The sequence below is a fragment of the Apodemus sylvaticus genome, chromosome 7 (genome assembly GCF_947179515.1).
Source record: "Apodemus sylvaticus chromosome 7, mApoSyl1.1, whole genome shotgun sequence".
NCBI lineage: Eukaryota > Metazoa > Chordata > Mammalia > Rodentia > Muridae > Apodemus > Apodemus sylvaticus.
In genome coordinates, this window is record NC_067478.1 from 83,406,875 (window position 1) to 83,420,321 (window position 13,447).

The 13,447-nt window shown below is 45.5% G+C and overlaps 1 protein-coding gene across 9 annotated transcripts in view; it reads left to right on the forward strand.

Moving 5' to 3' along the window:
* The window catches only part of Cep164 (centrosomal protein 164), a 63,264-nt gene that overhangs the window by 6,875 nt on the left and 42,942 nt on the right, over window positions 1–13,447 (forward strand). For all 9 annotated transcript variants that reach the window (XM_052188445.1, XM_052188447.1, XM_052188449.1 and 6 more), the window contains exons 3-4: window positions 5,784–5,895; window positions 12,874–13,078. In XM_052188445.1, the coding sequence (XP_052044405.1) occupies window positions 5,784–5,895; window positions 12,874–13,078 (317 nt within the window). The remainder of the gene's footprint in view (window positions 1–5,783; window positions 5,896–12,873; window positions 13,079–13,447) is intronic.

A 13,447-nucleotide genomic window follows, 5' to 3' on the forward strand; every position in this document is an offset into this window, starting at 1 on the left:
GAACTCCTGGTTAGTGATTGTGTCTCTTAAATCCAGGTGTGGTAGTGTAGTAGTGGGGGGGCAACAGGGAGGATTTGAAGTCACTGGGCTGTGGGTTTAAGGTGCTTTCTTAAAATGGAAAAAAGGAGAAAAGTAGCATTATCTATTTATGTTACTTTTTTCTCTGTTTTAAAAACTTTGTAGCCTGGTGGTGATAGCACAGACCTTTAATCCCAGCACTTGGGAGGCAGAGGCAGGCGGATTTCTGAGTTCAAGGCCAGCCTGGTCTACAGAGTAAGTTCCAGGACAGCCATGGCTACACAGAGAAACCCTGTCTCAAAAAAAAAAAAAAAGGAAGAAGAAGAAAAGAAAAGAAAAGAAAAGAAAACAACCCTTTGTATTTCTTTCCCCCTCAAACCCCACTGCAAGCTGAGTATGGTGGTGGGTCATGTCTTTACCTTTAACCCCAGCACATGGGAGGCAGAGGCAGACCTCTGAGTTCCCCACCAGCCAGTGCTCTACTGTTAGGTCCTGTCTCAAGCAGCAACAACAAAAAACCAAAAAGCAACCCCACAGTACCTCCTTGGGCCAGGCCCTGGCCTTGTCCCTGTCTGTCAGAGAGGTTAAGGGAGGTCCTTGTCCCTGTAGTTCCACATCCTGTGAAGGGTAACAGCTGGGCTGCCCAGCTGTCTGTGTGTGCTCTGCGGTTCGTGGATTGGGTTTGTGGACTGAAATTTGCTTTGACATTCTGAAGAGTTGTGGACCTGGACCCAAGTGGTGCCCCCCCCCCCAGGTGGTTTGTGGACCTGGCAGAGAAGGGTAAGAACACATGCCCCTGGGGAGACCAGGGGCCCCACTTTAGACCTTGCAATTTGCTAATAGCGTAATGTGTTTTCCTGTTGCCATGTAGAGGTTTTAAAACAGTATATATTTTTTATTTTTATTTGTCAGCTAGTTTCTAAACACCTGTGTACTGGAGGGTGGCATGGTGTGCACACCACAGTGCACATGTGGAGGTCGGAGGACCCTTTGTGAGAATTCTCCCTTCTTGTGTGTGAGTCTTGGGCTTTCTCCTTCCACTGTGTGGATTACTAGATCAGACCTTCAGGACTGGTGGCAAACATCTTTACCTCTGAACTATCCTGCTGCCCCCACTCCCACGTCCCTTTGTGAGATCCAATTCATAGCAATCCTCCTGCTTCAGAGTCTCAGGTGCTGGGATCAGATCTGAGTTACCACCCAGCTGTGCTTTTATTGTTCATTCTTTGCCTAAGACATTGAACCCAGGCATCCAGGACACACCGTACCACGGAGCTGTGTGCTCAGCCCCACGTATGTCTGCATACCCTGTGTGCCTCCGGTACCCACAGAGACCAGAAGAGGGTCCTGGATGCCCTCAAACTGGAGTTACAGACAGTTGTGGTCCTCCATGTGGGTGCTGGGAAGTGATCCTGGGTTTTCTGGAGGAGCAGTCAGTGCTCTTGAGCCATTCCTGTAGTCTATAGTTTGTACATTTCTGTTGTCTGTCCGTCTGTTGGTGACTGGTCTCTGAGTTATGTGCGTATCATGGTTAGAAAAGCCTTCTCCACCAAAAGTAGAGCTGCTTTCTCTCATATTCCAGTTTATTTTAGTTCCTACACCATCGATGGGCTAGCTTATCTCCCTGCAGGCCCAGCTAGTGTTCCGGGCATCTGGGTGTGTCTCCTCTCTCCCACCGGACTGTTCTGGTCATGTGCCGGTGTCACTCTGATTACCGAGGTGCATCAGATTCTAATGCTGAGTAGGACTGAAGCCCTTGTTGCCCTTTCCAGTTTCCTCAGCCATCTTGTTTGTGTGAGTGGCCTATGACTTTAGAATTATCTGTCACGCTCTGGGTAGGGCAGTGTCTGGGAGGACTGTTGGTAGGTACCTGGGGGTGTCGTGATGAGCATCGCATTGATTCAGAAGGGACTGTCATACTTGTGGCTTTTCATATCCTCATCTATGTGTCTTTTTGTGCTGCCCTTGAATGACTTCAGATTTTCTTTGGTTTTTACATTTATTTATCCCGTGTGTGTGTGCGTGCGTGCGTAGCATGTGTGTGAAGGTCAGAGAACAATTTGCAGGAGTCCATTCTCTTCTTCTACCATGTGGGCTCCAGGGTGGGACTCCGAGCATTAGGCTTGGATGCAAACAAATGTCCTTACAACCCATCCTACCAACTGACTGCAAACCTTCTTTCCTTCCCTTTCCCTTTCCCCCCCTCTCTTTCTCTCTCTCTCTCTTTCTTTCTCCTTCCTTCCTTCCTTCCTTCCTTCCTTCCTTCCTTCCTTCCTTTTTTCCTTCCTTCCTTCCTTCCTTCCTTCCTTCCTTTTTTCCTTCCTTCCTTCCTTCCTTCCTTCCTTCCTTCCTTCCTTCCTTCCTTCCTTCCTTCCTTCCTTCCTTCCTTCCTTCCTTCCTTCCTTCCTTTCTTTCTTTCTTTCTTTCTTTCTTTCTTTCTTTCTTTCTTTCTTTCTTTCTTTCTTTCTTTCTTTCTTTCTTTCTTTCTTTCTTTCTTTCTTTCTTTCTTTCTTTCTTTCTTTCCTTGGCAGACTCTGAATTTGTACCTTAAGCTCTCTCACTTTCTCTCCCTCTCCCCCTTTCTCTCTCCGCCACTCTCTCTGTGTATGCATTTTCCTTTTCTTTATTTTCCCCTTCCTTCCTTCCTCTCTCCCTCCCTTCCTTTCTTCCCTCCTTCCCTCCCTCCCTCCCTCCCTTCCTTCCTTTCTTCCTTTCTTCCCTTTCTCCTCTTAAGCCTGGCTGGCCTCAGCCTCACTATGTAGCCCGTGTTGGTCTCGAACTCCGATTCCTTGGCCCCCATCTCCTAAGTGGAACCCCATGCATTGCTTCATTGTTTCTGGAATTGAAGATGTGTATCTCTCACCTCTTCCAAGATGCAAAATGCCCCAAATCTGCCTTTTAGATGAGACATTTCTTTTTTTTTTTTCCCCTCGGATTTGTTTTTTTGGATTTGGTTATATAGGGTTTCTCTGTATAGCCCTGGCTGTCCTGGAACTCATTCTGTAGACCAGGCTGGCCTCGAACTCAGAAATCCGCCTGCCTCTGCCTCCCAGAATGCTGGGATTACAGGCGTGCGCCACCACCGCCCAGCTTAGATGAGACATTTCGATGAGGAGATTCTCGACCCATAAAGTCTATGCAAATACTCCAAAAACCAGAAAGGAATTGAAATCTTTAACATGTCTGGTCCCAAGAGTTTTGGGGAAAGGGTGCTTGATTTCCCTCCCATTCTGCTCGCCTGGCTGCCCTGGAACTTGCTGTGTAGACCAGGCTGACCTAGAATTCACAGAGATCCTCCTACCTCTTCCGTGTCCTGAGCGCTGGGACTTATTTATTTATTTTTATTTTTTAGACAGGGTCTTGCCATGTAGGTCAGGCTGGCCTGAGCCTGGCAGTGATCCTGTGGCCTCAGCTTCTGGAGCATCGGGGGGTACAGGCATCGCTACCTCGCTTGGTTTGCGGAAAGGTTTTCCTAGGCATGTATTATAAAAACTCTTCTTCCGATGTCTAGTCTGAGCCACAGAGTCTCTGCCTCGGCTTCCTGCTTAGCTCTGTGTTCCTGCGTTGTCTGTGTCCTACCGAGTAGCAGTGGACACAGGGAGAAATGGATCATGTCCAGGCTGGAGCCAATGCCCTTCCACGTATTCAGTACCCTTGGTAAGATTCCAGGGTTCTTTGTGACCTGGCCCTCCTACCTTGCCGGTTGAGCTGTGCAGGCGTGCTGGTTTCTGGCAGTGCCCAGATGCGCTAAGCCGTGTCTTGTCCCAGGCTCACTGCGCTGGCTCTTTAGTTTAGTGTCCCCATTTCCTAGAGGGTTTCCACGGCCATACTCTCCATCTTGATGTTCACTCCACTGTAGTTTTAAGAGCAAGGATTCTTTGTATGTATTTATGTTTTCTTAGAGATTCATTTTAATTTGTGTATAAATGTGTGTATGTGTGTGGCATGCACGCGCGCGCATACACACACACACACACACACACACACGCACATGACTGCAGATAGCTGCAGAGGCCAGAGGCATTCTGGGGCTGCAGTTACAGCTGGTATTGAGCCATCCAACAGGGATGGTGGGAACTGAACTCTGGTCTTCTGCAAGGGGAATCCAGGGTTAAAGCCAGTTAGCCAGCTCTCCAGCCTGTGTGTTTATATTTTCTTCTTTGCTGTTACAACAGTGAATATTTTCTCTCTCTCTCTTTTTTTTTTCATGGTTCTGAGTAACCCCTTCATAGGAGGTGGTCACTGAGAAGCTGTGCTTGGTGGCATACACCTTGGAGCCAAGTAATAAGTACTTGGAGCCGGGCCATGGTGGTGCACGCCTGTAATCCTAGCACTCTGGGAGGCAGAGGCAGGTGGATCTCTGAGTTTGAGGCCAGCCTGGTCTACAGAGTGAGTTCCAGGACAGCCAGGGCTATATAGAGAAACCCTGTCTCGGAAAAAAAAAAAAAAAAATCCAAAAAAACCAAAAAAAAAAAAAAAAGTACTTGGGAGGCTGAGGCAGGATGTTTGTAAGCTTAAGTCTTGCCTGAGCCATGTGCCACGTAGAACATTCTAAGTGAGACCCCGTCTCAAAGAACTAAAACAGGTGAAACTATTCAATAAGTTACTCCCTGGCCAGTTAAGCGTAAGCAGGCTCTTTAGAAAAAGTGTTATTTCCTAGTCCCCAGTGTGCCACCCTCTGTTTCTCCACAGAGATGACATATTGGCCGTACCTGCTTAGCTTGGACTAGCTCAAGCCTGGGTATTTATTCCTGTGGCCACCAGGGACATGTTCCGGTGGACGTATCACCACCTATCCTTTTCCCCAAAGATGAGATTGCTCTTAGCATAGTGCGTAGGTCTCTTCTGTCCTCCAGCTCTCTGGCAAAGGGCTCTCCAACTGTCTGATTCTGAGAGCAGAGCAGAAGTACAGTCCAGAATATAAACTACAATTGAGTACGAGGCGGTCGCCTGTAGGAAGAGGGGTTCACTAGATGGGGAGGAGGCCACCGAGTGTCATCTGCTCTCTCAGCTGGGTGCCTGCCTGTCCCTCAGAGAACTAGACACTGCCTCTGTCTGCTGCAGTGACACATGGTACGTGCTGCCATCACAACACACGCTGTCCTTCCATGTTCTGCGTGTTTGCAAGGTCCTTAGAGAGCTCAGTCATTTGTAGCTGATGGAACTTGCTTAAGGGCCAAGTGCATCAGGGACCAGCTCTTGTGAGTCTCTCTGGAGTTAGTTTATCTGCTACTGAGGCTGCCCTCATCCTGGATGGTTCCGGCTGTGGCTTTGGGTCCTTCCTGAGGCCTGCCCACTGTGAAGTCTTGGTTTCATTCCTCACCCCCTCTGTTAAACTGTGGCTTCAGATTATATTGGTGGGAGTTTAGAGGTAGCCTGGCTTGATTCCGATGGCTCTTATAAATTGGGATGTAAGGAAACCCGTTCTGTATGGTTTGTTCGTTTGTTTGTTTAACAAGATGGTTAAACAAGTAGCCCAGCCGGCCTCTAACTCAGTGGGGAGTTGAGGATTACCTTGAACTCCCGATCCTCCTGCTTCTGCTTCCCAGGTGCTGGGATTTTGGATGTGCACCACCACATCTGGCTTTAGTTTTATATGTCTATCATTTACATTTAGAGATATTATATTTTATCACTGAGGATAACTTGGAGAGAAAAAGGAAAATTCAGAATAGAATTGTCTGAATTTCGCTTCCTTCCACCCATCTCCATCCTTCTCTGTCTTACCCCCCTGCCCCCTCTTTTCCCCTCCTTCTCTCTTGCAGAAATCCTTGACTTTGCCAGAGTGATTGGTATCGACCCCGTCAAGGAGCCAGAACTGATGTGGCTGGCAAGAGAGGGTATCGAGGCCCCATTGCCCAAGGGCTGGAAACCATGGTAAGTCATCACAGGGGCTCCCTAACCTGGCCTGTCAGAGGGACGTAACTTTGGAATGTAGGAGTGTGTGTGTGTGTGTGTTTGTGTGTGTGTGTGTGAGAATACATGTGTTCGTGTGTGTAGATCAGATATGTGCTGCCTTGCCTGTCTTATTTTGTTTTGAAGTGTGTGAATGTTTCTCTGCATATATATGTGTGCACCGTGTATGTGCTTGGTGCCCATAGAAGCCGGAAGAAGACATCAGATCCTTGGGATTGTGGTTAGAGACTGTTGTGAGCTACCACGTAGATATTGGGAAATAAACCCCAGACTTTTGACAGAGCAGCAAGTGCTTTTAACTGCTGAGTCATCTCTCCAGCCTTCCTTTGTTGTTGTTGTTGTTGTTATTTCTGTTTTTTAGATTTATTTTTAATTGTGGTGCTGGCTAGTTTTTTGTCATCCTTACACGAGCTAGAGTTATCCAAGAGGAAGGAACCTCAATGGAGATGATGCCTCCGTAAGATAGGGCTGTAGGTAAACCAGGAGGGCATTTTCTTAATTAGTGATGGGGGAGGGCCCAGCCCATTGTGGGTGATGCCACTGCACACTGGTGGTCTAGTGTTTTCTTTTCTTTTCTTTTTTTCTTTCTTTCTTTTTTTTTTTTTAAAGATTTATTTATTTATTATATGTGCATACACTGTAGCTATCTTCAGACACTCCAGAAGAGGGAGTCAGATCTCATCACAGATGGTTGTAAGCCACAATGTGGTTGCTGGGATTTGAACTCAAGACCTTTGGAAGAGCAGTCGGTGCTCTTAACCACTGAGTCATCTCTCCAGCCCTTAGTGTTTTATTTTCTTATAGCAGACTGAGCAAGCCATAAAGAGTAAGCCATAAGGTGTAAACAATACTTCTCCATGGCCTCTGAATCAGCTCCTGCCTCCAGGTTCTCATTCTGCTTGAGTTCCTGCCTTAGCTTTCTTCAGTGGACTGTGACTTGGGATATGTAAGCCACATAAACCCTTTGCTTCCCAAGTTGCTTTTGGTCTTAGTGTTTCATCATAGCAACAGTAACCTTAAACTAAGACATTAAGTGTATGTGTGAGAGTATGTGCATGTGAGTGCACTTGCCCATAGAGGCCAGAAGAGGGCGCTGCATCCCCTGGTGCTAGAGTTACAGTAGGTTGTGAGCGGCCTGATATGGATACTGGGAACTGAAATCAGGTCCTCTGCCAAAGCAGTACACAATTTTAACTCCTGGGCCATCTCTCCAGTCCTCTGCTTCTTCTTCTTCTTCTTCTTCTTTTTTTTTTTTTTTTTTAATGTTTGCATGACAGGTGCTTTATTTGAGCCATTTCCCCACACAGAGGTTTATAGTGAGAAAACAGTGCCCTGGGGCTCTGGGGCTGAAATAAGCCACAGTCGCTGCTGCCACCTCCCTGGCCCTGAGGATAGTGTCATCTCCACTCAGGGACACTGTTCAGTATCTGCTCCATCCTCTACCTTACTTCCTCTCTCATCATGGGCGGAGCCCATTTGGTGGCCTAGGTAATTGCCCCTTTCTTACCCAAGCCATTTAACGGGTTGACTGAACTTCAGAATGGCTGCGCCTACCCACCTGCCTCTCCTCAGCTGGAGGCACAGGCTCTTTTCAGCTTCCCGCACTCGGCAGGCTCCTTGTTCCGTTGGTCTTTTGGCTGCCTCTCCTTGGACCAGCTCCAGTTTCGCATCTTTTTCTAGGAAATCTGTTAGCGCTTCCGACAGTATTCCCGGTGCTGAGACTCAAGCTTGTGTTTGGAAGCTAGCACTTTCTGTTTTGTGCCGGTGCCCTCTCTGATAGGGGTGGGAGAGCTGTCTGGCTTAGGGCCAGATGCGTGCCAGGCCCTGTGCCAGCTGCCTGCTTGTACCTGCGAGTGTAGCTGACACTGTCTTGTCCTGTAGGGAGGACATGAGCTATTTTTCATTTTCTGAAATAACGTAAGTCATTAAAAGTTATTTGTAGGACTGGAGAGATGACTCAGTGGTTAAGAACACTGACTGCTCTTCCAGTGGTCCTGAGTTCAATTCCCAGCAACCACATGGTGGCTCACAACCATCTGTAATGGGATCCAATGCTCTCTTCTGGTGTGTCTGAAGAGAGCTACAGTGTACTCATATACATAAAATATATATTCTTTAAAAAAGTTATTTGTACATATCATCTTTTACTCTATTCTCTTTCCCAAGTGTGATTATTGTCATTTGGTAAATTCCTTCTAGAACTTTTAAAACACACACACACACACACACACACACACACACACACACCCTATTTGTGGACTTATTATTTTAATCATAACTGTTACATTATACCATCATGTGCACTGTTCTATGTCAGTATAATATGTATGTCTCTCCCTTTTTCTTTTGAGATAGAGTCTTGTTATGTAACCCAGGCTGGCCTTAAACTTGTGATCCTTCTGCCTGCCTCAGTCTTCTGGATTGGGTTCTTGGATTACAGGTATAATATCTCTCTCACTCTCTCTCTCTCTCTCTCTCTCTCTCTCTCTCTCTCTCTTTCTCTGCTGAGATGAGGCCTCACAGGTCTCTGGTTGGCCTTCACCTTATATTGTAGCCAGGCTGGCCAGAGCTCCTGACCCTATTACACATGCTGGGATTATAGGTGTGAACCTGATCTGTTTGTTTTAAGACAAAGTTGTGCTATGTAGCCTAGGCCGGCTGTGAACTTGTGATCCTCCTTTGTCCACCTCCTGAATGCTGGGATTATAGGCATGTGCCACTGTGCTTGATTTATCTGCCTGTAATAATTTCATCTCTGTTGCTGTGATAAAATACCTTAACCAAAAGTAACTTAGGGGAGGAAGGAGCTATTTTAGCTTACAATTCTAGGTTACAGTCTGTCTCCACTGTGTTGAGAAGTCCAAGGGCAAGAGCTTGAGTCAAACACAGAGAAAGAGATGTATCTGTGTGGCTTGCCATCCTCTCTGCTTTCTTCTTTTCTTTTTTCTTTTCTTTTCTTTTCTTTCTTTTTTTTTTTTTTTGAGACAAGGTCTCACTTTGTAGTTGTGGCTAGTTTAGAACTCCCTGTGCACAACAGACTGTCCTTGAACTCACAGCCTCTGTCTTCCAGAGTGCTGGGATTAAAGGCATGTATTACCGTGATCTATTTTTACTCTTAAAAACAGTCTCAGACACCAAATCGGCAAATAATGCTACCCATAATGGACTGTGCCAGTTAACAATACAATCTCCTCCAGACATGCCCGTCACCCAACCAGATCTAGAAAATCTCTCAATCGAGACTGTACCCCTGGGTGACTCTAGGTTGTGGCAAGTTGATGTTAAAACTATAGTTTCATTGCCTTATCTTTTTATTTTATCAGTTGTGTACTTTCTCATACTAGACCTGTCACATTATGTGTGTGTATATGTGTGTGTGTGTGAATGAGAGCCTTGTGCATGCTACCCAAGCACTCTGTAACTGAACTGTGTGTGTCGCCACTTCAAGTGTACCACATTGTAAAAAAACAAAAACAAAAACAAACCGAAAACCCAAACAAATAAAAAAGGCCACTTATACTAAAGAGCATTTAGATGTTTTTGAGAGTAACTATGCACAAGGGAGTCTGTTTGGAGGCTTAGAGAGATGGCTAGGTGGTTAAGAGCACCGGCTGTTCTTCCAGAGGACCCAGGTTTGATTCCCAGCACCCATGTGGTGGCTCACAGTGGTCTGTAACGCTAGTTCCAGGGGATTCTATGTTCCCTCTGGCCCCTAAGGGCACCAGGCACACATGTGGTGCACAACATACACGCAGACAAAACACCCATAGATATTAAAAAACACAATCAGTTTCTGTATTCTCTGCTCCCTGCCGCTGATGTAATCATATGCATAATGCCCTTCTCTCCTGAGCACACAGCTTTGTAATAAGTCTTGAAATCTTTCAGGGTAAATCTTTGAAATCTTTCAGATGTTCCAATCTTGTTTCAATTTTCTTCTTCTTAATAGTCTTAGTTATTTAATGTTTATGGATACTACGCATGCATTTATGGCTGTGTACCACATACATACTTGGTGCCTCAGGAGGCGGAAAAGGGCCTTAGATCCCTTGGGACTAGAGTTATAGATGGATGTTAGCCACCATGTGGATGCTGGGAATTGAACCCGTGTCCTCTGAAAAGGGGCCAGTGCTCATAATGCTGAGCCGCCTCTCTGGCCTCTTGTTCCCGTTTTCGAGGTCTCAGTCTAAGCTCTTTGCGTTTCCTTGTGAATTGAAGCACTCTCTGGTCACTTTACTATTTGGGTTGGGGCTGCACATAAATCAGTTTTGGGGGAATAGGTATCTTAAATGATATCGAATCTTCCAGCCCATGAACAATGTCTATTTCCGCTTATTAAGGTTTCCTTTAATATCGCTAAGAAATGTTTAATAGCCTTTGTGTACATGCCTTGACTCTCTTTATCAGACTTATCCCTAAGTACCTCATATTTGATGATTCCGTAAGTGCTGTATTTTCAGCCTCCAATTGTTTGTTGCTTTTATGGAGAAGTAAAATTGGTTTCTGTATATTGATCTTGTACTGTACAACCTTGCTAAAATCAATTATGTCAGGCCGAGTAGCTTATTTATTTATTTACTTATTTTAAGATTCTATAGCAGTTTCTACAGAAGCGATTCTGACTCCTAGGAATAAAGGCATTCTTGCCTCCTCCTTTCTAATCTGGCTGCCTAGTGACCGGTGCCGTCAGCACCATTGAGCAGAGGTAGTGACTATGGATGTCTTTGCTTTATCAGGTAGCTGTTGGCTGTGGGTTTCCTGTAAATGACCTTCATCAGGGAGATTCCTTCTGTGGCTGGCTGGGCCTTGGAGAAGGGGTAGATGGGTCTGATCCAGTGCTTTTCTGCATCTGTTGACGAGATTGTCAGTTTTTCTTTTTCAGTCTTTTCTGAGAGTCAAATTTATTGATTGATTTTCAAGTACTTTTATCAATTAATTTTTTTTTTTTTTGAGACAGGGTTTCTCTGTGTAGCCCTGGCTGTCCTGGAACTCACTCTGTATACCAGGCTGGCCTCCAACTCCAGAAATTTGCCTGCCTCTGCCTCCCAAGTGCTGGGATTAAAGGTGTGTGCCAGCACCGCCTGGCTATCAATTAATTTTTAATTGCGTTTATGTTTGTATAGTTTGTATATTTATCTACCTACCTATCTATTTATTTACTTATGCTTGTGGGTGTGGGCATACCCCAGCACTTGTAAGTATGGAGGTCAGAGGATGACTTGTGGGAGTTGGTTTTCTCTGTCTGCCTCGTGGGCTCCTGGAAGAGAACTCAGTCCCTTGGCACCTTCACCAGCTGAGCAGTCCCTCTGACCCCGATTTTCAAACATTGAAAAAAAAAAGTCATTCCTGGACTAACTCCACTTGGTCATGATGTATGATCCTGTTTATATTTTATGGGATTTGATTTCCTAAAATCACATTAAGCTGTATTGCATCTGTGTTCATGGGGGAAAGTGGTCTATAGTATCATTTTCTCATAATGTCTTTATCTTGTTTCTGCCATGTTGTCATTGTCCTCACAGAATGAAATTTTTGTCCTCCTCAGGTTTGTAGGCAAGTTTGCTGAACAAGGATTGCTGTTGTTTCTGCTTTAAATATTCAGTAGAATTTACTATTGCCATAATCTGGTAACTTCTTTGTGGGAAAAATTTTAACTTTAACTCCCTTTCTAAAAATAGAAATAAAGCTGTGTGTGGATAAGTGTACAAAAACAAGGGACAAAGGCAGGAGGATTGCTGTGAGTTCGAGCCCAGCCAAGCCTGGTTTCCATAGGGAGTTCCACATAAGGCTCTTTCTCATTCTTGCCCTCGGTGGGTATAAGAGTGTTCAGGCCAGTTTTCCCCTTGCTTTGTCCTTTAGATGGATGAGTCTCTCCATGTGTCCCGGACTGACTTTGTAAACTAAGTTGGCCTCAAATAGAAAAATATGATGACTTTGAATCTGGTTCTCCGCCTTCCTCATCCTGAGTGCGGAGATCAGAGAGGTTGACCACCTCCCCGTCTCAGACCAGAAAGTACTGTTTCGAAGACTGTGCCTGTGATACTGTGTAGAGAAGCATACTTTAAAAAAATGATCCATATGTATATGTGCGTCTGCCTGTCTGTCTGTACACCGTGGATGCAGATGCTCGAGACGGTTGGAAGAGGGTGTCAGGGACCTGGAACTGGAGTTACATGCAGCTCTGAACTGCTGTTTGGGTTCTGGGAACTGAGCCCTGATCTTCTCTAAGGGCGGCCAGTGCTCTTAACCACTGAGCAGGCTCTCCAGCCCCAGTTAAAGACTTAACATTATGTTGATGATGTGTTGGGGGCAGGGGATGGAACTGGAGACTTCCTGCATTGTGAGCCACCACATAGGTGCTGCTGGGTAGCAAACCTAGTTCCTCTGGAACTAGGAAGAGCAGTCAGTGCTCTTGCTGAGCCATCTGCCCAGTCCCATTTAAAAAAAAAAAATCCAGAGGCAGGCGGATTTCTGAGTTCGAGGCCAGGGCTATACAGAGAAACCCTGTCTCGAAAAAAAACCAAAAAAAGAAAAAAAATCAATTAGCTTATTTTTCAGGTATCTCTTTTCCTTGAGTAATCTTTCCGAAGTTTGTTGCTTGTATTAGAAAATAAATAAATAAAATGAAGGAAGAAAGGAAAAAGAAAGCCAGCTGTAGTTGTAGCTTTAAATGTCCTTGTCTTATGCGCCACATCTTTATTTCTCCTATAGAAAACAACATCTCATCTCCCATGTTATATTCGGGTAATTTCCTAGGTTTATTTTTCAATCCTTTATTTGTCTCTTCTTCAGTGTCAAATTTGATGTTTAGCACACTTTAAAAAACAACTATTCACTGCTATAAGTTAGTTTATAAATCCCAATATTCGTTCTTTCTTAATGAATTTTGTTCTTGCTGGGTCTTAGAAGGGACTGACTTCCCAACTCTCTCACCCCTAGCCAGAACATCACAGGTGACCTTTACTATTTCAACTTTGACACTGGGCAGTCCATCTGGGACCATCCGTGTGACGAGCACTATCGGAAGTTGGTCATCCAAGAGCGGGAGAGGTGGTCGGCTCCCGGGGCCATTAAGAAGAAAGACAAGAAAAAGAAAAAGGAAAAGAAAAATAAGAAGGACAAAGAAACCTCCAAAAGTCCTCTGGTGAGTTAGCCTGAGGTGGCCTCTTACCCAGGGCTGCAGCCCAAAGAGGTCTAGGGACACAGGGGGACGCAGGGGACCCAGGGGGACCCAGGGGACCCGTGGGGGTGGTGTTCGGGGGGAGGTGTCAGGGGGGTAAAACAATGAAGTCTTGGCAGGACATTATCTCATTTTACCTCAAAGATTTTCCTTTCAGCCTCTGGTAGTTGTTACTTCTGTAGATAATTTTTTCTCTTTCCCTGAGAAGCTTGAGTTACCTGACAGTATTATTGAGTGTGAGCTCAGCAGGGCAAGGACCGTTTCTTATATTTGATTGGAGAAGTGGTGGCATTTGTCACTCTGGAAGAGTGAGGAACAGAGACAGGAACCATT